This window comes from Esox lucius, chromosome 24 (assembly GCF_011004845.1).
Source record: "Esox lucius isolate fEsoLuc1 chromosome 24, fEsoLuc1.pri, whole genome shotgun sequence".
Classification (NCBI taxonomy): domain Eukaryota; kingdom Metazoa; phylum Chordata; class Actinopteri; order Esociformes; family Esocidae; genus Esox; species Esox lucius.
The window spans coordinates 13,630,784-13,651,726 of NC_047592.1; the positions used below are offsets into that span (position 1 = coordinate 13,630,784).

Here is a 20,943-nt window from a genome sequence, read left to right on the forward strand (position 1 = left end):
GTCAGCATTGTCTACATCAGCCTCCAGTGACGTTGGGTAGCTACTCATTAACTCTTTGCCAGCCCCGAAACGAACAGTTACAAAGCGTCTGGCACAAGCATTCTCATTTGTCTTGCTGTAATGAGGCCGGGGAAACAAGAATAAGCACATTATAGAGAAATATCCATTAAAAAGGATAGCTCTGGCAAATGATGTGTTTTATACAAGCCAAATTGGCTTTATACATGCAGCCCAATTCTAATCTAATGCCTAGTCATTAGTCTGATTGGTCAAAAGACCAATTAGCGTGAAAAACCAGATGACTTTGCCTGTGTGAGAGCACTGTATAACTAAACCATCAAAACCTATGCAGATTCGGGGCTTTTGAAACTATGATTCAGGAGCAGAAAAAGAACACTGGCCGTGAGAGAGATGAGTTGACAGAATACATACAAATTATATTAGTTCGATAGTCCTTCATCTTAATAGTAGAGGATGATTGAATAATGGGAGAATCACAATTCGTGCAGCCTAAGGGAATTTCATATTTATTTTTGTAAGCCCATCCCACCCCTGGCTCACAGGTTTAGCCTGTGCACATGGTTTGCAGACCCATTCAAATTATAAAAAATACCTAGAAAGAGTTATGGGAAGTTGTACTGCCCTCCAGGTGTTACATAAAAATGACAATAAAAACTTGCTTTTCACGGTAAAAGACATAATTGCATGAAGAAATATTGGCTTCAACTACATCTAAATAGCCGTGATGTTGCAGAGTATGTCATAAAACTATGCTTTGGTAAATATGGCCATCCATAAAATGAGACATTTATGACCAGCACAATACATCTTTATCATTTTAAGAGCAAGTGAACTGAGGTGAAAGAGGACAACAAAGCTAGGAGGCTACAGGCTAGCTAGACGACATGAACCAGACTGGGCAGTAGCCAACCTCAACGCATTAAATAAGCTTTATTTCAAAGGCCTATACGAAATTAAAACAAGCTTATTAGCCGTAGCCAAAACGTGCATATCTGGTGTTTTGGTGGTGTCTGGATTGTAACCAGGCTATGTTATAGCAATTTGTTAGCTGAGTGGATAAAAAAGTGTGTGTTAGACACCACGTAGAAGTAATGACACTCGAATTGAAAACCATATAGCAATATAATGACCTATATGGTGCTAATAAAGGAGTATATTAAAACACGTGTGTTCAGTGTCGTGCCCTGCCGTGTCCGTGTTTAAAGCAGACCCGATAGGTCAAAATAAATGGTTTAGTCATTCCACCACTTTCACTTATATTCTGTCCAAACACTAAAATCTCATCGATTTGATAACAAGACCTTGATCTCTTCCTAATAGCTTTGATAATGTCATAGGAAAAATGAAGTAATATCCACATCACCATTGCCTGCATTGGCCAGGAAACAGTTCGTAGTTCTGGATCAATTTTATTGGTGTTGTTCACACCAATGGGTTAGTTTTTTTTTCAACGCTGCTAACATCAATACTTCAACCACCTGCCACTGTATCAGGTATAGGACTAACATTGGCCGGTCGGACGTAAGTGGCAATGTTAGCGTAAACTTAGCTTACACTTACAACGGATGTAAGGATGAAGGATGGCTAAGTTGCGTGTGTAATTGGGACAGGGCAGGTTTAGTGGAATTGTTATTTTGCAAGTTGACCTTCTGTCAGTCGGTCTTGGAAGTAATGAGATCCACGACCAAAACAAACATAACTGGGGAACTTTTTCCCAGGACTCCTCAGCCACCTTTCTGAATTACCAGGTTCCCGGACTGTAAGCATCAATATCCGTTTGCCTGTGTTTTAAATTGAACTGGCACAGGTCTACTAATAAGGCAGCGACCGAATTTCATATAGAAACAATCGCAGTTGGCCACGCGTCAGATAAAGAACAAGGACATATGGATAATATCACAACTGTAAAAATATCCAGGTAGTTTTGTTGGAGAAATGTATATCTTAATGTCCCAGCTGAATTTGTGCAAGTCATAACAAACGATATCCGTTCAACGAGCATTTATTATTCAGACATAAACACACTAGATCAAGGCCAACGGGGCAACTATTGGACTTTCGTAACTTTCCATTGCCTGATAAACACCTGTTTAGTTTCAGGCTGTAAAATGCAAACGTGAGATAGGCCTGGAGAAGGGGAGAGAGCGGGAGGTATGTGTGTGCTGTGTGTGCGGATATAGGCTACATGTGTGTAATGAAGGGGAAGGAGAGAACACAATGATAAATCATTAAGCATATCGGTTGCTCTCAACAAACCTCATTGGCAACTTAACACAAACGTGACCAAGGCGAATAGTCAAGTCAACAGCATTTCAACCTGGGAAATATACCTGTGCTTATCATTCTATAAGCACAAAGTTCATAGACAAAAATAACTGCATCGAATAAAATCAAAGACTATACATCTGTTTTTTATTCATCAACTAACTTGAAAAACGGAATGGATCCTATAGTGGAGGTAGTTGCCTTGCTTCTTGGGTTCTGCGGATGGGTGATGGTGGGCATAGCTATACCAAACCGCTACTGGAAGGTTTCCTCCGTTGATGGGAATGTCATCACTACCTCCACAATTTATGAAAACCTGTGGATGTCCTGTGCTACGGATTCTACTGGCGTCCACAACTGCCGCGAATTTCCCTCTCTCCTTGCCCTCAATGGTATGGATATCCTTGAGAAATAGATTTTTATTGAAAATGTAATAATTAAAATAATTATAGTAATACTATGACCTCAACATTTGTTATTTTGTTCAAATTGAAATAAAACGAATAAGCATGTAACTTTCTCATACTGAAAATATTTTAGTTAGATTAGTATTTATTTTCATAATTGGTAAATGATAATAGATATTTAGCTCAATATTCGTGTTACTTGAAGGATTGTAAACCTTTTGTGTATAATTATTATCTCTAGTAATTCCTATGCGTTGTAATATAAAGTGACATGCATGCTGCATTGCATTTTCTTCGAGAAAGAAACAAGTGTTTCCAGCAAGTATATTAACATGAAGTTTATTATTATAAACAAAAACATGTTAACGTGATTGTAACGTTTAAAGTGAGCATTTCAGTTAATTGTTTATGTTATGTGTTGCAGGTTATATCCAAGCATCTCGGGCGTTGATGATCTCAGCGGTTGTCTTTGGAACCATCGGGCTGTTTGCCACTCTGATCGGGATGCAGTGTTCTAAAGCAGCGGGAGATAACATTGTTCTTAAGGGCAGAATAGCTGGTGTTGGTGGCGTGTTTTTCTTGCTTCAAGGTAAAGGGATATTCACAATGTGCATTTCATAGCTTGCTCCAATATGTGTCCGTATGTCAATGCAAGTACCCCACTTCTTTTTATTTATGCCCCAGGTTTCTAAACTTTTGTAACGTTACGCGGACCAACTAAAAAATACGGGAATTAAGTTCCTAGAGTCGCACGAAGCTTGAAAGCCGTGCAGTGAATGAAAATAGTAATATTAAAATAATAATAATAACAAGAACAATTACAAGAAAAATAGTATAACATTTTATTATTTAAAAAACTAAGAATGTTTTGTTGACCTCCAATTAAAAAAAACCTGTCATGTACTTTGTGCATACACATTCTATCTTGCTCTTTTCCCAGCACTATCCACCCCCCCCGCCCCCACTCTCTACTTTCCTCTTGCTCTGTCTCAATTCGAATGACATTTTCAGTGTAAAGTATTTATTGGCATGGAAAGCATTTGTAATAAATAATAATAGATATTATACATAATAATGAATAATAATCTCTTACTCTCTTTCTCTAAAAGGCCTCTGCACAATGATCTCAGTGTCTTGGTACGCTTTCAACATCACCCAGGTCTTCTTTGATCCATTATATCCTGGGACTAAGTAAGTGAAAGGAAAATCTCAGTATCTATTCCAATTAGAGAAACGACTTGAATGCTACTGCCCTCTGCTGTATCCCAGACACAAATGCAGTCTCACTCCCAAAGCCAGGTTATAAACACAAATTAACTGAATAAAACGTATGTCCCTCTGTGTGTTTTAGGTATGAGATCGGAGAAGGCCTTTACATTGGCTGGTGCTCGGCTGTTCTCGCCATCCTTGGAGGGTGTTGTCTGACATGTTCCTGCAAACTGGGCACATCAGAGAAATAGTATGTTTAATGGATACTGTGTGTGTATATGTGTGTGTGTGTGTGTGTGTGTGTGTGTGTATATACATACGTGCGTTTGGGGGTATGCTTACCTAGTCTTCCTTTCCGCTACTGTCTCCTCAGCCCTTACCCTTACCAGTCCAAGGGCACAGCGTACTCCGGAGTTGCACCATCGAGGAGTCAGGGTGCCAATTCATATGGCCGGAACGCCTATGTTTGAGAGGAAGAGGAGACACCTTTGAACCCCATAGATCATCATTATTCACTATGGCACACGGCCTATGAACTACAGCTGGTGAAGATATGTAGAAACAACTGATTGAGGTCTAAAGTGCCAATACGTATTTTTTTCATGTGTTGTATGTAAGTAAATGCAGAATAGATGGGATGCTTTATGATTGACAAATGCATTACCTGTACATTTCATAAATTGTATTTTTCATAATGATAGTCTGATGTTGGAATTTCATTTGGACAGTTGGGTGTTTTTGAGAAGCTCAGTCCTATGATCTGTTGATGTACAAACTTCTAGATCAACTGCAAGGTCAAAACCAGCAGATACAGACTTTGGTGATTGGGAAGTATTCATATGTATTTTTGTTATCAGGATGTTTTGTATTGTTTGTACAGTTTTATAATGATAGGGGTTGGTTTTGTAATGTTTGTACAGTTTACAATATTTTATGTTAGATTGATAAATTTTTTCATGTTAAATCTCATTTTCCACTTACTTGAGTTTTACATGTCAATATCTAAACACCCTGCAGTTCCACTATCATGAGCACGAATGTGTATAATTTTAAGTGTGTGTAGCGTTTTCTTCTGAACTTTTTGAACAGTCTTTATTGGTGTAGAGTTTCGTCTGGGGACGTTTTGGAGCAAATTGCATTTGTTTCTGGTGAATGCATTCACTACCCCTACAATTTTGACATAAAAAAATGGAAAATTAGGTTTAACACGCAAAATATATACTTATACATATCCATTTAATGATGGGTGTGGCGGTCTTTAGGCATTGGGAATTTTTCACTCAATAAACATTTTGTTTATATACTCACATTACAATTTTGTGTATATCTAATCATTGTGTATATTTACTGAGAGACTGGTATTGATATGATAGCATATCAATTGTCCCATACAAGGACATGGGAGTATCGTTTACGAGCTAAACTAGGTTATCCAATGAGTCTGCCCCACGTTTGTTGGTAACGCGGATGTGTGCTGCTAGGAATGACCACTCGCTGCACAGAAATGTAGGGCAGCTTTAATTTGGGAAGGAGAAGACAACGACGTGACCGGGTGAAGTTTCACTTTAGAAAGCACCTCAGTTGCCAGCTGCCTGAGTTATTCATGTTATGCCACGTATCATTATTTTAAAATAATATTTTACATTCATGCAGTTTTTCTGTTCACTCTTAGTGTCTAAACATCATGTGATGTACTTTGCGAGGTAATTGTAGGAACCAGTGGCGTTACACTGTGTCAGTCGGACCTATTTCGTAACCGGACTATAAATACATTAGGCAGCCTTAAAGTACCTGGAGAAATAACGATGAAGATTTTAGCAAGAAGATCACCGCTTAAATGATCTCGTCCGTAGTTTATAATTCAGTTTCATCAGACCCGTGAAATATACAACTCCAGTGTGACGTATACAAGAATGGAGTCGGGCCGACGTAAAGGTATCAGCGGGGTCCTGTCTTCCTTGTCACTACTCTGTGTCATTTTGGACCTCCAGTTGGACGGTAAGACAAGACCGAACAGGTTAGGTAGTTAGATAAAACTGCATTTTTGCTCCAATAGTAATTCCTACAGGCTTGATGTGAATATTACAAATGCCGGTAGCTTGGGCACTGTATTCTAGTGATCAGCATCATCCAGTAGCTAGCCTTGTACCCTTTTTGCTACTAGTCCTAGTAGACTACCCAAAGACTTTGTCTGTCGGGTATCAACATGTCTTCTTACCCTTTACCCCACTGACAAGCAAATACCATTATTACATTATTGAAAGAGGTATGGTGTACAGCATATCAACAGTATAAATGGCAAGTCTTGCAAGAACATTGTGTCCAGTCTCTTCGTAGGTGGTCATGTGAAGCCACATAAGGAGTTGGCTTCTGAGGGGGTCACTCTGGTGTTGTGTTTCAGGTGTCTTGGGGGCAACCCAAGTGGAGATTGAGCAGCACTTGGAAATGGGCCGTAAACTGTTGGCTGCTGGTCAACTGGCCGAGGCCCTGTCCCACTACCACTCGGCAGTGGGTAAGGTTACCCACCTGACACACATCGTCATCGCTCTGTGCATCCCTGCCTGGAGCCAGTTTGTTCTTCAGTCTCTCCGTCTTAGCTGCCATTAGCAAATCTCTACTGTAAGGGACATAGCCTCCGTTAGAGTTCTTTACTTTGAAGCGTAGCAGGAGAATGTTCTAATTAACCTGGAATTAGTGATGCATAGTTCAAAATGTAGTGATCCTTAAAAATTATGTCCAGTTGCAGTTTTAATTTTCGTTTAGGAAATGCTCTGGTTTTAAAATACAGTTTTTGTTCCCCATATTATAATCTAAATGTGAATCCCACGATCTTGTCTCTTTCAAACCTTATTTGATTTAACAACACCGGTGAGTCCTTGTGACGCGGAGCATCCTGGGCATGGCCCCATCTGTCTCGAACAATGAGAGACGGTTTGTTAGAGTCAAACTCCTGGTCAGTTCAACAGTTGAGGGCAACAGGGCAGCCTAGTGGTCAAGAGCACTGGGCCCGTTAACGAAAGGTCCCTTTCTAATCCCCGGCGAGGTACTGTGCCCCTATGCAAGACCGTTAACCCTAATTACTCCCAGGTTGCTGCCTTGAATTTGTGTGTTCTTCGCATATTTGGCTACTGTACTGCTAATGATAGCTAAGGCTGAGGGAGGGACAGAGAAACTGGCCGCGGGCATCGATTGGAGCTTGTAAAGGCTCTTAAAAATAAAGCTGCTACCAGATTGAATAAGCCCTTCAAGGGATGGGTCGATGTATGCCAACTTTGCAGTGTATCCTTTGTTTTCACACAGAGGGTGACTCTAAGAACTACCTGACTTACTATAAGCGGGCAGCTGTCTTCCTAGCCATGGGCAAGTCCAAGTCAGCCCTGCCGGACCTGACCCGAGCCATCGAACTCAAACCAGACTTCCTTGCTGTGAGTGGACTCCGCGATCATCATCAATAGCCTCTCTGTTGTCAGGATGAATCCGGTATGAACAACAATGTGGTGATATTGTTCTGAACATTTGTCTCTAAAATCTGTTCCCTCCATGTTCCCAGGCCAGACTGCAGAGAGGGAATATCCTCCTGAAGCAGGGCAACACCCAGGAGGCCCGGGAAGACTTTGAGGCTGTGGTAGGTCTACAGTCCAGACACACATTATCTGCTGTTATAGGTCTACAGTCCAGACACACATTATCTGCTGGGGTAGGTCTACAGTCCAGACACACATTATCTGCTGTTATAGGTCTACAGTCCAGACACACATTATCTGCTGGGGTAGGTCTACAGTCCAGACACACATTATCTGCTGTTATAGGTCTACAGTCCAGACACACATTATCTGCTGGGGTAGGTCTACAGTCCAGACACACATTATCTGCTGTTATAGGTCTACAGTCCAGACACACATTATCTGCTGGGGTAGGTCTACAGTCCAGACACACATTATCTGCTGTTATAGGTCTACAGTCCAGACACACATTATCTGCTGGGGTAGGTCTACAGTCCAGACACACATTATCTGCTGGGGTAGGTCTACAGTCCAGACACACATTATCTGCTGTTATAGGTCTACAGTCCAGACACACATTATCTGCTGTTATAGGTCTACAGTCCAGACACACATTATCTGCTGTTATAGGTCTACAGTCCAGACACACATTATCTGCTGGGGTATGTCTACAGTCCAGACACACATTATCTGCTGTTATAGGTCTACAGTCCAGACACACATTATCTGCTGGGGTAGGTCTACAGTCCAGACACACATTATCTGCTGTTATAGGTCTACAGTCCAGACACATGTTATCTGCTGTCAATCAATCTCGCTGCTGTACTTTCACATGCTAATACCGTATGATAATCATCCAGTCCTCTCCTTATCTCCTGTCTTCCCTTTGCTACAGAAAAATCTGAAGGGTTGGATTAGAGAGCTTTCATCAGTTGTGCGTTAACCACCAGTGTAAACATTTGTCAGGATACAATTAGTTAGGCCAAAAAGTCACCTTTCGATTCTCTCCATCACCCAAGCTGCAGCGCTCCCCGGACCAAAAGGAGGCACAGGAGCAGCTGATGAAGGCCAACGAGCTGGAGGAGCTGCAGGAGGAGGCCCACGCGGCCCACCACAGAGGAGACTACGGCACAACCATCACTGTGCTGGACCGCGTTGTGGAGGTGAGGAGATTGGTCGTTGGCTTGGTTTAAGGGAGGTGTTGGAAATGCACAAAGATGACCTCGCTGATCACCTCCTGCCTATCTCTAGTTGTCCCCTTGGGACCCGGATTTCAGGGAACTCCGGGCGGAATGCTACATCCGCCTCGGAGACCCTCGGAAGGCCATCCAGGACCTGACTCCGACCACCCGTCTCAGGAACGACAACCGCGCTGCCTTCCTCAAACTCAGCACTTTGCACTACAGCCTAGGGGAGCATCACGAGTCACTAAAGTAAGCTTCCTGGAAATCCACATCTTCGTTGGCAGTCTCTGCTTGCGGTATAATTTTAGAGCCAGCTCCCAGTGTTACACGTTTAACTCTTTCCTCCTCTCCGTCTCCAGCCACGTCCGTGAGTGTCTGAAGCTGGACCAGGATGACAGAGAGTGTTTTTCCCACTACAAGCAGGTGAAGAAGCTCAGCAAGCAGCTGGACTCCGCTGAGGAGCTCATCCAGGAGGAGAGGTCTGTACCACTGCATCCAGTGTGTCAGTCTAGCCCCTGTCTGGGTTTGTCTTACTGGATTCATATGTGTTCTGCGGTCTCATTGCCCACGTCCGATCATATGTTCGTCCGTCCCTATGGCCTTTTGTATCAGATCCTACATGGGTTTCATATCTCAGTCCCTGTCAATCCCAGTTTTATTGTTTAAGTTCTTTCACAAGTCTTTGATATTTTTTTTGTTTATTTTAAATCACTAAACCATCTATATGCGTCAGTGTCTCTAAAATTCGACTCGCATACTTGATTTTTACTATAGTTTCAGATGTTGTCCTAAAGTCGTATGACGTCCCACTTGATGTTCCCAGGTATCAGGAGGCCATAGATCAGTATGAGTCAGTGATGAGGACAGAGCCTAATGTAATGTACTATAACAACAAGGCCAAGGAGAGGATCTGCTTCTGCCTGGTCAAGGTGTGTCTTATCTTGTAGATTAATTTATTAGACATCTATTAATGTCAGGGTGACCTTTTCCTCTACAAGTCTAATAAATGGTAGTGCATTGGACTGCTTAACAATACTTGTCAAATTGTTGCTTAGAATTGATTTAGTTAATTCAATGGTTTATTACTAATTGACTGGGAACTCCCCTTATTTCTTTATGAACATTACTTTCTTTCTTTGCCAGAAAAAGATGGCCACTGAGGCAATAGACACCTGTTCAGAAGCCCACCAGAGAGACCCACGTAATATTAACATCCTCAGAGACAGAGCGGAGGCCTTCATCCTCAACCAGGACTATGAGAAAGGTACGTTTCATCACAGTATTACAGTAGCAGAGGGAGTGTTGACACTTTGTACCCCCTTTTCTTTCATCTCCCCCTGCACTCAAACCTTGGCTTTCCAGTCTGCCATGGATACAAGCCCTTTGTTTTGTAGTCACAAGGCAAATCTCACTGTGGTCATTGGGCCAGCTTTCATTGTATTATTCGTTTCCCTCTCTCTCACTCTCTGTCTCTCTCTCTCTCTAGCGGTCGAGGACTATCAGGAGGCGAGGGAGTTTGACATGGATAATAATGAAATCAGAGAAGGTCTGGAGAGAGCCCAGAAACTGCTCAAACTCTCCCGCAAGCGAGACTACTATAAGATTCTTGGTGTAAATAGGTATGGCGGAGAAGGGAATGGTCAATTACTTTTCACATAATCTACTGTATGTGTAACTTATATGTGGCTTGAGGAGGGCAAGTTCATTTTATTAAAATGTGTTCATTTCAATAGTAATATTTTCACCTGTGTTCCACTCCAGGAAATAGGGACTCGTTTGCTGCTATGTTTTCAGTCTTTCACCTTTCCAACATGTTACCTTTCTTAAGGAGTGCCAACAAACAGGAAATCATCAAGGCGTATAGGAAGCTTGCTCAACAGTGGCATCCCGACAACTTCAGAGAGGAGTCGGATAAGAAGGAGGCAGAGAAGAAGTTCATTGACATTGCCTCTGCTAAAGAGGTGCTCACTGACCCAGGTACTGTGTGTTGCATCTGATAACATTTATCTTGCTTGTAGATAAGAGCCTAGCAACTAACCTATACCGTTCGGAGAAATGTCTGGTTGAATAGTATCTGGGAAGCTGTAAACTACAGTATGATGTCATCCCATGTGCCACACATGTCCTGAATGTGACGGTGTCCTATCTGTCTCCCTCTATTCAAGCCTCTGATTCCTCCTGTCCAGTAATTAAAAAAATAATAACGACCAAAATATACATACACTTCTTAAATCTCCTCATCGTCACTCTGACGTTTTTTTTTTTTTGGAATCTGCATTTGTGTTGCTGACATGGCTGGACACCCATTTATTCGTCCTGTCCTTCTACCCCCAACACCATTAGAAATGCGTCAGAAGTTTGACTCCGGCGAGGACCCCCTGGATCCGGAGAGTCAGCAGGGAGGAGGCCAGGGGGGCCAGGGGTGGCCCTTCCACTTCAACCCCTTCGAGTCTGGCGGCAACTACCACTTCAAGTTCCACCACTAATGAGGACGCGAAGAGAAACACGGGGCGGGCCGAGTGACGGAACCGGGGAGGACTTACCATTAAAGGATGTTCGGCTGATGAAAACCCACAGAGTGACTGATGGATGTACCCAAGGGTTGGATTTTGGTGATTTGGTTGTGGTTATGGGGCATTGTGGGTTATGTAGTGAGTATTGACTACTGCTGTACCGCGAGGGGTGGAGTATCTAATGCAAGACGTCTGCCACAACAAAACTGAGTGACAGTGTTATCGGCTGTTGACTCGGGAGCACTTGAGGAAACAGACGTGAGAATAGCGCTGCGTTGGTGTGCTGTCCTTCCACTTACTCCCAGGCTGTAGATGCTGTCACTGCATCCTTCCAGTGCCCATGTTGTTTTTATCTGGGGACGTTTTCTGCTTTTACTGTGTTCGTGCCATTTTTCACCAATTCTGCCCAGAAGTTGCTCTTTTGGTAGCATAAGAGCTCTTTTTTTTCCCGCTATACTTGAACAGCCATGGTGCTGGAACGTTTCTGCTTTTATTCAATAATACTCATAAAAGTTCAAGTCTGACAAAAGAATATTCAAACTAGCACCCATGCTACTCCGATTATATTCAGAATAAAACAACACTCAGAGCTTTTAGGGTGTTTTATAATAAAAGTTATTTCTATTTGTCATATTCTATTTGCAAAGCTCTGGAGGTTGTTCCCCGCTGAATATATTATTGAGTTAAGCATGGACTCAATCTGAAAATGGGTTATAGTCATTGTGGAATTTTGGGACAATTTACATATTGAGCAGTAGGCTTTACTGTGAATGGTTATCTCTTCAAACACTGCCTTTAAGAAAACAATTTAACCATGCCCATTTTTGCATTGAATTCCAGCTTTAATTAACACAATAGGTGTACTGGAAGATTTGGTGGCTGACCAACGACTTCCTGGTTGTGTACCCAATCAAAGCTGGAGTGAATTCTGCCTATAATCGGAAAGCCCCTGAATTGTTGCATTCTCCCCTTTTCATTGATTGCAAGGCATGTCTTTGAAAATGTGTACTGTTAGTCTGTCTTTTTTTCCATTTAAAAAAACACGCTAGTCCACTACTCCTAATGTGTTGCTTATAGTGTTCCCAGGCTGGAAGCAACTTGGAGGAACATAGGATGGCCGGAGTAATTTTAATTGACAGCATCTGCCAATCCCAGAGGCGAAAGCTCAAACAAACAATGGATTATAAAATTTGACCACAGAACATTGCTGGTCAATATCATACTCATAAATGAACTCTTACCATAAGCTGAATTTGACTTCTGAAGACACAGTTTAGCTGTAATTGAAAGCTTTGAATGTAACTGCTCAACAACTTTTTTTTTTTATGTGACAAAACCATTGTGTTAACTGGCCTAGGATGAGTTCTTTTCTAGTGTTCCTTTATATAAAAGGTGTCAAACTTATTTTCCCCACGAACTACAGGGAGTGGGGCACAAAAATTTTCTTACAATCAAGATTTGCAAAAAATAGTCTTCTGTCCATTGTGTTTAGATTTGTTGATGATCCCTGACTGTCTGGCTTTTATTCTGATTATTAACTAGCGGTTACACCTGTTGGCTGGATTGGACCCCCTAACCACAGGTTGTTTGTTTAACACCCCTGTGGTTTATAGGGATGTTTTCTGGCTTGTTTTTATGTTGTCAAACAGAATCAATGGAAAAGGTATTAAAATATGGATCTCCCTGGTAATTTCTTTCAATAATGCCACTAATCGCAATCCCACTCAGGTTGTTCAGCTATCATTTTGGTACAGAGTGTAATATGGTTGTGCAAAGGTCCAATAATATGTTGCAGCTAGGTCTGATTAGTAGTTCATGTGTGTTTTGGATTATTTGTTTAACACACCTATGTGTCACCCAGGATATGCCACTCCCCACCAATAACAACACACACTACCAAGTAATGAAGGCTAACTTATGCACCACAGAGTCATGAAACAAGCTGCACAACACTTAGAGACACTGATGACCTCCCATATTGGCCAATGTCAAGAGACTAGAGATCTACAGAGACTTGTTTCGATTCTGAAATGTATTGAAAAACATGTATCCATGTTCCACAAAACACAAATACTTGGCCTGGCTTAGTCCTTATGCAAACATCTGTTATACTTAGTACAGCAACATTATACACATAGTAATGTCTCTGGGGATGCTGTCTTGGCTCTGGAGAAGCCATAACACTGGTGACAGTGATGAGCTGCATATGGAATTCTCCTATTTCATTTTCATGTTATGTAGTCTTTTCTAGGCTGCTGAGCCATAGACCAGGCTGAATGCTAGTTTCCTCCGTTTCTGGGTGAGTTCAACTCGTTCTTCAGTGGCTTGAGCCGAACCGCTGCGTGTCGACCAGGCTGTCTGACTCGACCTCGATGGAGACCACGTGGTGACCGGGAATCATGGCTAACCCCAGCACTCGGGGCTCACCTTGTGAGAAGGAGTCTAATGCAGAAGACAAAAAAAACATCAACGTATAAAGTGAATTATTGCATGCTACGTTATCACAAAGTTAAATCATAGTCAAATATGCGTCATTTAGAAAGCTTGTTTTCCCATCCCAGTCCTGGAGAGCTAAATTGCATATGTTCAAAACAATTACTTGTAGAAACTGAATGGGTTGATACATAACCCTGCATTCATGGTTTTGCAGGGAAAGAGTTACAAAGCAGTGACCTTGGATAGAGCATGTAGCCTAATATTTTCCTTCGGTTACCTGAGGATTTGAGGAACTCCTGAGCAGACCCCAAGATGACGTTGCAGTCTCTATCTGTGCACAAGAATAGTCCCACCAGGGTCCGTCCATCTGTCATTCTGATTCTCATGTTCTTGTTCAGCAAACTCTCCAGCTTCTGACGCCCTCTGGAAGAAGACAATGACAGTTCGCCCTGCATCTAGGGATAGTGTAGAAATTAGATGATAGTCCTATTCCCACATGAGGAAGTATGATGTGATATGTCGTCTTTTAAAGTGGTTTCTTTTACTTTTACTGTATGTTTGGCAAACCCCCAATCGGCAGGGCTGACAATGAGATGCGTTTTCTCTGACAACACAGCACTGGTTTACGCACATGCGTTTGGGGCACAAACATATGGTTACCGTATCGACGCATGAGCATTGACCAGAAGCTATTTGATATACAAGATTTACAATTTAACGCTGTTGCCTTAAAACAATGCGTTGCAGAGGCAGTTGCTGCAAGGAATCGAGTTGTGTAGTGCAACACATACGATCTGGTCTTCATTTTTATTGTTCCTTACCGCTATTAAGCATCTAAGACTACTCGACTGAATGGCAAAAACATGTCATTCTTTATATTTGCCGTAATAATACTGTACGGAGTGAGATGACTAGCCAGCCGGCTAACGTTACTACTGAGCCGCGTTCATTTCAGCTAACATGTCGTTTTGTAGCCTACTGAGGCTTAGCTAGCTACGGTAACCAGTTGATCCATCTTGTTTGAGGATGAATCGGCTAGACACGATCTGCTTTCAGTTTAACTGAATTAATTGTATGCACTAAACGTGTGTAAATTCGATCATAATAAATTTTTATCACCCCTATATGACTTGATGGACCATTTTCTTCAATCATTGTTGCCATTCCACCCTTTCTTGTAATTCTTCTTGCGGAATAATTTCTCAGACGTACACCCGGAAATGCATTAGTAAATACGATGCATTGTTGTTATTGTAGTATGTAAGGTAGGTAAAAAAAATTGTTTTAACCATTTGACAGAACAATTTCATTGTTCAAACTTAACTGAAACGTTCCACCTATTATATTTTCGGTTTGTTCATTACATCGGTCCAGTGTGTGTATTTTGATATGTTTGGACTGTGATACTGCTCGTGAGATCCGGCAAAGATTTGGGTATCGCGTAAGCGTCCGTGGTTACCACAGTAACGGAGCTCAAGCCTTTTGTTTGTGTGTTTGCTGAAACATGTAGCTTACGAATGAAATTGCAAATAAATGTATGTTCAGTTGTTAAATGATGCATTCTCCTCTGTGACTAAATTGTGTAAACTCGAATGACTACAAATGCTGCGACCAAAGTATTTCACTCCAAAAGAGGTGTCCCTTCACAACAAACCAGATGACTTGTGGGTTTCATACCTGGGCAAAGTGTACGATCTGACACCATTGATGAAAGAGTTTCAAGGTAAGTTTTCGAATGCATGTATTTCAAATAGGCTATTAGACTACAGCAGTTGAATTACATTACTTACTGTTTCAGGGGATGTACTTCTGAAGCCTATTATTGAGTGTGCAGGGAAGGACATCAGTCACTGGTTTGACCCAAAGACAAAAGATGTGAGTGAAAAAAAACAAAGAAAAGTTGTCAAGAATGTGTAGTATATCTTTTCCTTGTGTTTTTTAAAGCAATTGTGTTCTTAGATTCTGACTCACATCGACCCACAGTCTGGGTGTCTGAAGTACTACACTCCTAGGGGGCGCTTTGTTCATGTGCCCCCACCCTGCCCTCGTACTGACTGGTCCAATGACTTTGGGCGACCCTGGTGGAAGGATATGCAATATGAGGTGGGGGTACTTTCTGTTAAGACAAGGTGGGTCCGTATCATCAACACCCTCACGTCCCAGGAGCAGGGTCTGGAGGTAAGTCATCCTTAGTCTCAGCAAAGAAAATCCTGCATTGTACTTGGCTGCGCACTGAATCATTGGCAGTGCTCCATCCCTACATGAGCTTTTCGTTTTGCCACGTCTGGCCTCTTGTCCATCCCACCCTGAACCCCGCCCCCATACATTGTTAACGTTTGTGAAGCAACGAATGCATGTTATTTTTACAAAGAAATGTCCTTCCCTCAAGCTCTGAGTTTCATTAACACGTCCTTCCTATATGTTGGATATGTGGAGGTCCCACCTACCTATCTTACGAAAAATTTGAACAATGCATTGGCTGTGTAGTCATGTAGTCAAACCAAGTGTTGCACATGCATCCGAGATATGCTATTTATATCCATGCAACCTTCAGACAGTCTACACAAACACTGACACAGCATCACCTTCATGCATGCCCAATGTGTGTACATGCATAACCCTCATAGCCATGAATGAACAGCAAGCCTCCCCTCCCCTTATCAACAAAGCCTTATCAGTATCAGCATATCACAGTAGCAGTCTGTTAGAGAGGTGTCTCCTTTCAGCCGGCCCGGTTTCACCCACACAGCGGAATATTGCCGACTGGAGCCCAGGTGCTGTGTCTTCCACCCTCGTCCTGTCACTGGCTGCAACAGTATGGATTAGCGCACTAGACCTTAGGTAGCCCTGGCCTGTATGTCGCAGATCTCCAAGGGGACACAGCCACGTGGACTGAGTAGCTCAGTAGTGCACTGTGTCACTGTCAAAACCCTGGGGGAATGAGTGCTGGCTGGGTTCACTCATTCTTCCCACAGCCCAGACACACACACACACACTCTCATCCCCAGCGGAGCAAGCCTCTCCTCTCCAGCGCGGTGGGAGAGCTGGCTTTCCCGCCAACCCGCCTCAGCTGGCACTTGTAGCCTTCTCCTGGGCCAGAGGCTTAATGTGGGTGATCCACTCTCCACTCACACTGTCCAACATATGCTCCCGCTCTCTTTAAAACAGACACTCACACTCCTCTCCCGCAGACAAGTCTCTTCTCCTTTCTCTCGTTCACTGCCTTCTCAGTCCCCCATCACGTTCACTTGAGGTTCTTGCCAAATGTGCACATTGGTCCTGGCATAGACAAATGGTATTCTTTCTTGGGGGCGGGGGAGGGGGGGGGCATCCTTGGAAGCCAAATAGCATGGGTTTAAAGGGGAAATCTGTATGATTTTTACTGTACTACTAGTATAGAAACAAGCCAAAATAACCATTAGATATCTGCAATTGATGTCCTAAGTTATAGTTTCAAATAATCCTTTTCTATACAATTAGTCAGAGTGACTGACATATTCCCCATTTAAAAGTTTTCGATCAGTTTGCATTGACTTGTAATCTCCTTATACTTAGACACTTGCGTTGCTGCCCTTCCCACTCTAAACCACCCTGGACCAGCTAATAAGGAAACAGGTCGTGTTATTGTTTAGAGGCAGGATTCTACACAGTGACCCTTTCCCAGCCTGTAGCAATATGTGCCCATAGATCGCAGAATCATTTTAAGACAGAAACCAATTAACGTATTATTATTTTTTTTTAACCAGGTATGCTCCGAGGAGACATTGAATGAGATTCTCCAGCGCTACCTCCGCTACAACTCCCACGCCACCAGCTACACCTGGAAATATAACTCTGTCAAGTTGGACATGAGTAAAACCCTGGAGGAGAACGGCATCCCGGACGAGGGCGGGGACTTTTACAGAGGGGGAATGGACCGTGACCTCTTCTCCGAGTCCATATGCCTGTACTTCAATGATGACCTCACTGAACTTTGATGCCATGTTGTCTTGTGTCACAAAATGACGGCGAGACAGATGTGCAGACAAAATAAATCTGTGTTATTTGTTTTAATATTCTTATAAAAACATGGATTACAGCAAGTTTCTGTCAGAAATGGACTATCCTATCGTTACAATCAATTCCAATCATTCCATTCAAGCATCTTCCTTTTGTGGTTCCTTCAAAGCATATTGTGTCTACCCAATAGGCCTACATACATTCAGAAATGAACAATAGTCTGCCAACACTGTCAATAACACTGCGTGGTAACCATGGTAATTGTTGATGTGATTTGCAACAGTAGGGTACTTCCTCTCAACAGCTCCTTTGTGGCTCAGCTGAGTTTTAATTTCCTGTACTAGGTGTACAGAATGTGCAGGTCAGGAAACTAGATCTACTAAAATAGCAATATCAGTTCTAGTCAGTCTGGTTCTAGAGACTTTTAAAAAACAATTGAATTCATGGTTGGCAGATCCTAGATCCATGATTCACAATATTATTCTCACTCCTTTTACTGTAGAATGTGCATATGTAAATCTAATCCTAGAACGCTTTGTCAGAACTGAGCTGCATGAAGAGCCCAGGCAGGGTCTAAGCGCTAGAGGTTTTCATGGCCTTACTGCCATCCAGATAATAGAGACTAACAGTCTAACTGTGCTAGATGAGTTAAAAATATGTTGTCTTTTACTGCAGTGAGTGCAGCATGTTGAAACAGATCTAAATAATTTGAATGCATACTGTAAAGTGATCCTCAGTTGAAAAGAAGAGCAGTTTGAATGATGCATTGTTTTCATCCTCACCACAAGTGGTTAATTTTTAAGCAATCCAATCTGTCTGGGTATGGCTGCGGCAGATTTTCCCAACCCCCCCACTCTCAAGCTCCTTCCCTTGCTCGCTCTCTCTCTCTCTCTCTCTCTCTCTTTCACGCACGCACACATACACAGCCCTCTTGCTCCAAAATAATTTTATACCATGGTGGGGGCCTTTAAGAATATTTAAGGTGGCCATGTTTGATAGATTAGTGTCGCGTTTTGCAGTGCTGAACGCAGAGTTGTTGTGGGTGATGAAGACTGTTATATGCACGTCTGCCTTGTGTCTGATCTTAGAAGGGAAACAAATAAGTTACAATGTAACCTACAAGCAGATAAAAACCCCTTTCATGTAACAATGTGAGTTTTTTTTCTGAAGGAGGGAGGGGTGCACGGAGAGAGGGAGAGAGAGGCAGATAGGAGAAGGAGAAAGGAGGGGGGGGGCGTTCTGAAATAATATAGTCAGCCATTTTTTATGTAAGGGGATTTTTCTTATTGGGGGGGTTGTTAAAAAATAAATATAAGGGCGGCCATCTTTGTTTCCTTGCCTTGTAGTGTAAAATATTCCAAAACGCCCCCCACTTTTTTCTTGTGTCGATTTGAATATTAAATAAATATCATAATTCCGGAGGATTTCTGATTTCGAGGACGGAACCGATGACAGGAATATAATGTCCGCTCCTCTCCGGTCCTGTGAGGAAGACGAGGGCATGTTGGTTAATTCCGAGGGAGGAGATTTTGATGAAGAAGAAGAGGACGACGGAGATCTAGACGAGAACGCAAGCGACATAAACTCGCCGGCGGCGCCTCAAGAAACTGCAACACTAGCCGCGCCAGGTATAGTAGGCAAAAGAGACAGACACTTGCGAAAGACTCGGGAGCGCGCACACAAAATAGAAACACATACGCCAAAAAAATGTAAAAGTACTCCAGGACACCGGCTTGTGCAGCTCATCTTAATAGTAATCTGTTGCTGCAATAGAATTAGTTGTGCGCCCGTTGCTCCAAAGGATAGCGTAGGGTTGTAGTTCAAAGAGTTGAAGATTCCAACTTCTAAACCAACTTGAGACCGCGCTTTTTGTTTTTATCACCAATACAATTCACAAAGTTTATCCTCCTCCAACGTTTCATATATTCCTTAGAGTGATGCCATTTTCATAAATCTTAACGTTGATAGGTCGCCATGAAGGGTAAAGCTCACGACATCCCTGGCAGAAAACATGGACTCCCGAGCAATAAGCTTTCTGATAGTGATCTTTAGGTGTTGCCGAGGCGTGAGCGTTAAAACCGGATGATGGAGTGAGGGCTGGTATGACAGCGTGTAAATAAACTTGACCCTACCCCCTGACTGTCTCCACAGACGGTTCATGATAGGACACTGACACTCTACACAAGTTTTTTAATAGAACCGTTATGTGTAGCCCACAGGGCTTTTGGTTTCTTTCTCTTTCGTCATAGCAGACATAGACATACTTAATGTTTACGTAGGTCTATAATAAACACATTAGAAAAACAATAAAGCTATATAAAAAAACGAACTTGCCTAGAACAATAAAATGTGTAAAACAGTAGTAAACATGGCTTATTTTAGCCAACTCCAAATAAGTTTCTTTTTCAAGGGATTGGCCTACCCGGTACCTGCTCACCAAATAAGATGTTCTAATTGTTGTACTGTTGCTTTTAATTAATACAATTAAATGCATTGGCCTGTGTACAATAGTAAAATTTGACAAAACATATAATAATTGAGGGCCCTTTTAGCACAACTGAACGAGTAGCCTACCATGACGCATGTCTAGAGACCGACAGACAAGCGCGCAAATCAATTAGTGCGCCTCCCGCAGCGGCCACGCGACCTCCGCATGGGGTTGTTGCTGTTGTGTTTGGGACCCCAGGTGTGGAAATTTTACGGCGGTATCTGTAGGGGGTCGTGGTGTAGGGGGTCGTTTCAGTTCATCGGATAAAATGACTTGCTTGCGGCCTCAAAATCACCGAGCTCCGCGTGCGTGCTGCTGCCGCCTCTGGCTGCACTCTGCAGCAGATATATGCGGATTCTGGGCTCGCGCTGCATGTTGTAGCCTACTCTGTACCAACAAAGAAACACTAAAATCGAACACATTTGTATCAAGTGCAATGGCGGCCGCAAGCGATAGTTTTCGGTGATGTTTTTTTCCTCCCCTTTTGTCCTCTGACAAACCCAAGGCTTATCTCTCTGTGGCTCATAACGCAACTGGCTCTCTTTTATTCCAAGTGAAAAACTTGGAATAAAGAGGAAAAGACTCATTGAATGAGTTCAGTCAGTTATCCTAAAAACGGTTGGTTTTTAGGATACATATGTTTGATTGGATGTTATTTTCCCAGTTATTAATTGCAGTAAATACATTATGGATATAACCATTTTTAATGGTAGAAGCCAAAAGCACTCTTTTGTATCAGCTTCATATTTCCAAAGCCAAACATTCATTCACATAATGTCCATAAAATCCAGTGATGGATTTGATTGTTATTTTACTGATAGGCTTACCTAACAGCTTTCAAATCCACTTATCTGGTAATCACACTGTCTGGAACAAAATGAAAGTTGTCACAATTCAGTCAAGGTCAGAAGTTGTGTT

At 42.4% G+C, this 20,943-nt stretch overlaps 5 protein-coding genes across 12 annotated transcripts in view; 4 read left to right on the top strand and 1 right to left on the bottom strand.

Moving 5' to 3' along the window:
* Positions 1 to 1,975: 1,975 nt before the first annotated feature.
* Positions 1,976 to 4,866, top strand: cldn15a (claudin 15a). 2 transcript variants are annotated; one of them, XM_034290616.1, is made up of 5 exons: positions 1,976 to 2,678; positions 3,118 to 3,282; positions 3,803 to 3,884; positions 4,045 to 4,152; positions 4,267 to 4,866. In XM_034290616.1, the coding sequence occupies exons 1-5, from the start codon at positions 2,462 to 2,464 to the stop codon at positions 4,370 to 4,372; spliced, it is 678 nt and encodes a 225-aa protein (XP_034146507.1). In that variant the 5' UTR covers positions 1,976 to 2,461; the 3' UTR covers positions 4,373 to 4,866. The 2 variants fall into 2 exon arrangements, with proteins under 2 accessions (XP_034146507.1, XP_034146508.1); XM_034290617.1 differs by having other exon boundaries at positions 1,997 to 2,678; positions 4,276 to 4,866.
* A 525-nt stretch (positions 4,867 to 5,391) lies between these two features.
* Positions 5,392 to 12,792, top strand: dnajc3b (DnaJ (Hsp40) homolog, subfamily C, member 3b). Its single transcript, XM_010905948.4, has 12 exons — positions 5,392 to 5,900; positions 6,304 to 6,414; positions 7,203 to 7,327; positions 7,453 to 7,527; positions 8,425 to 8,568; positions 8,657 to 8,838; positions 8,949 to 9,068; positions 9,413 to 9,518; positions 9,733 to 9,853; positions 10,076 to 10,208; positions 10,418 to 10,566; positions 10,933 to 12,792. Exons 1-12 carry the CDS (start codon positions 5,816 to 5,818, stop codon positions 11,073 to 11,075), a joined length of 1,494 nt encoding a protein of 497 aa, XP_010904250.1. The 5' UTR covers positions 5,392 to 5,815; the 3' UTR covers positions 11,076 to 12,792.
* On the bottom strand, positions 12,600 to 14,744 carry naa38 (N-alpha-acetyltransferase 38, NatC auxiliary subunit). Of its 2 annotated transcripts, none has more exons than XM_020043346.2 (3): positions 14,658 to 14,744; positions 13,816 to 13,987; positions 12,600 to 13,544 (listed from the first exon to the last, which is right to left on the bottom strand). In XM_020043346.2, exons 1-3 carry the CDS (start codon positions 14,700 to 14,702, stop codon positions 13,420 to 13,422), a joined length of 342 nt encoding a protein of 113 aa, XP_019898905.1. In that variant the 5' UTR covers positions 14,703 to 14,744; the 3' UTR covers positions 12,600 to 13,419. The 2 variants fall into 2 exon arrangements, with proteins under 2 accessions (XP_019898905.1, XP_010904251.1); XM_010905949.3 differs by having other exon boundaries at positions 13,816 to 13,993.
* An 84-nt stretch (positions 14,745 to 14,828) lies between these two features.
* LOC105031483 (cytochrome b5 domain-containing protein 1) lies at positions 14,829 to 17,711 on the top strand. The gene is made up of 4 exons (XM_010905947.4): positions 14,829 to 15,261; positions 15,337 to 15,413; positions 15,498 to 15,716; positions 17,285 to 17,711. The coding sequence occupies exons 1-4, from the start codon at positions 15,141 to 15,143 to the stop codon at positions 17,513 to 17,515; spliced, it is 648 nt and encodes a 215-aa protein (XP_010904249.1). The 5' UTR covers positions 14,829 to 15,140; the 3' UTR covers positions 17,516 to 17,711.
* A 1,063-nt stretch (positions 17,712 to 18,774) lies between these two features.
* Positions 18,775 to 20,943, top strand: part of chd3 (chromodomain helicase DNA binding protein 3) — a 32,527-nt gene continuing 30,358 nt past the window's right edge. For 4 of the 6 annotated variants that reach the window (XM_029117682.2, XM_029117683.2, XM_029117684.2 and 1 more), the window contains exon 1: positions 18,775 to 19,165. In XM_029117682.2, coding sequence (XP_028973515.2) covers positions 19,000 to 19,165 — 166 coding nt within the window. In that variant the 5' untranslated portion in view covers positions 18,775 to 18,999. The remainder of the gene's footprint in view (positions 19,166 to 20,943) is intronic. The other 2 variants (XM_029117686.2, XM_029117687.2) reach the window with 1 other exon arrangement.

Coding starts and splice junctions, on each gene's coding strand:
- LOC105031483 (XM_010905947.4), top strand. CDS start 15,141: ATGCTGCGACCAAAGTATTTCACTCCAAAAGAGGTGTCCCTTCACAAC. Junction 15,414..15,497: donor TTGACCCAAAGACAAAAGAT/GTGAGTGAAAAA, acceptor TTGTGTTCTTAG/ATTCTGACTCACATCGACCC. Junction 15,717..17,284: donor CCCAGGAGCAGGGTCTGGAG/GTAAGTCATCCT, acceptor TTTTTTAACCAG/GTATGCTCCGAGGAGACATT.
- cldn15a (XM_034290616.1), top strand. CDS start 2,462: ATGGATCCTATAGTGGAGGTAGTTGCCTTGCTTCTTGGGTTCTGCGGA. Junction 3,283..3,802: donor CGTGTTTTTCTTGCTTCAAG/GTAAAGGGATAT, acceptor TTTCTCTAAAAG/GCCTCTGCACAATGATCTCA. Junction 4,153..4,266: donor CTGGGCACATCAGAGAAATA/GTATGTTTAATG, acceptor TTTCCGCTACTG/TCTCCTCAGCCCTTACCCTT.
- naa38 (XM_010905949.3), bottom strand. CDS start 14,702: ATGGCAACAATGATTGAAGAAAATGGTCCATCAAGTCATATAGGG. Junction 13,994..14,657: donor GTCCATCAAGTCATATAGGG/GTGATAAAAATT, acceptor CACTATCCCTAG/ATGCAGGGCGAACTGTCATT. Junction 13,545..13,815: donor GGAGTTCCTCAAATCCTCAG/GTAACCGAAGGA, acceptor CTTCTGCATTAG/ACTCCTTCTCACAAGGTGAG.
- dnajc3b (XM_010905948.4), top strand. CDS start 5,816: ATGGAGTCGGGCCGACGTAAAGGTATCAGCGGGGTCCTGTCTTCCTTG. Junction 9,519..9,732: donor TCTGCTTCTGCCTGGTCAAG/GTGTGTCTTATC, acceptor TTTCTTTGCCAG/AAAAAGATGGCCACTGAGGC. Junction 10,567..10,932: donor AGAGGTGCTCACTGACCCAG/GTACTGTGTGTT, acceptor CAACACCATTAG/AAATGCGTCAGAAGTTTGAC.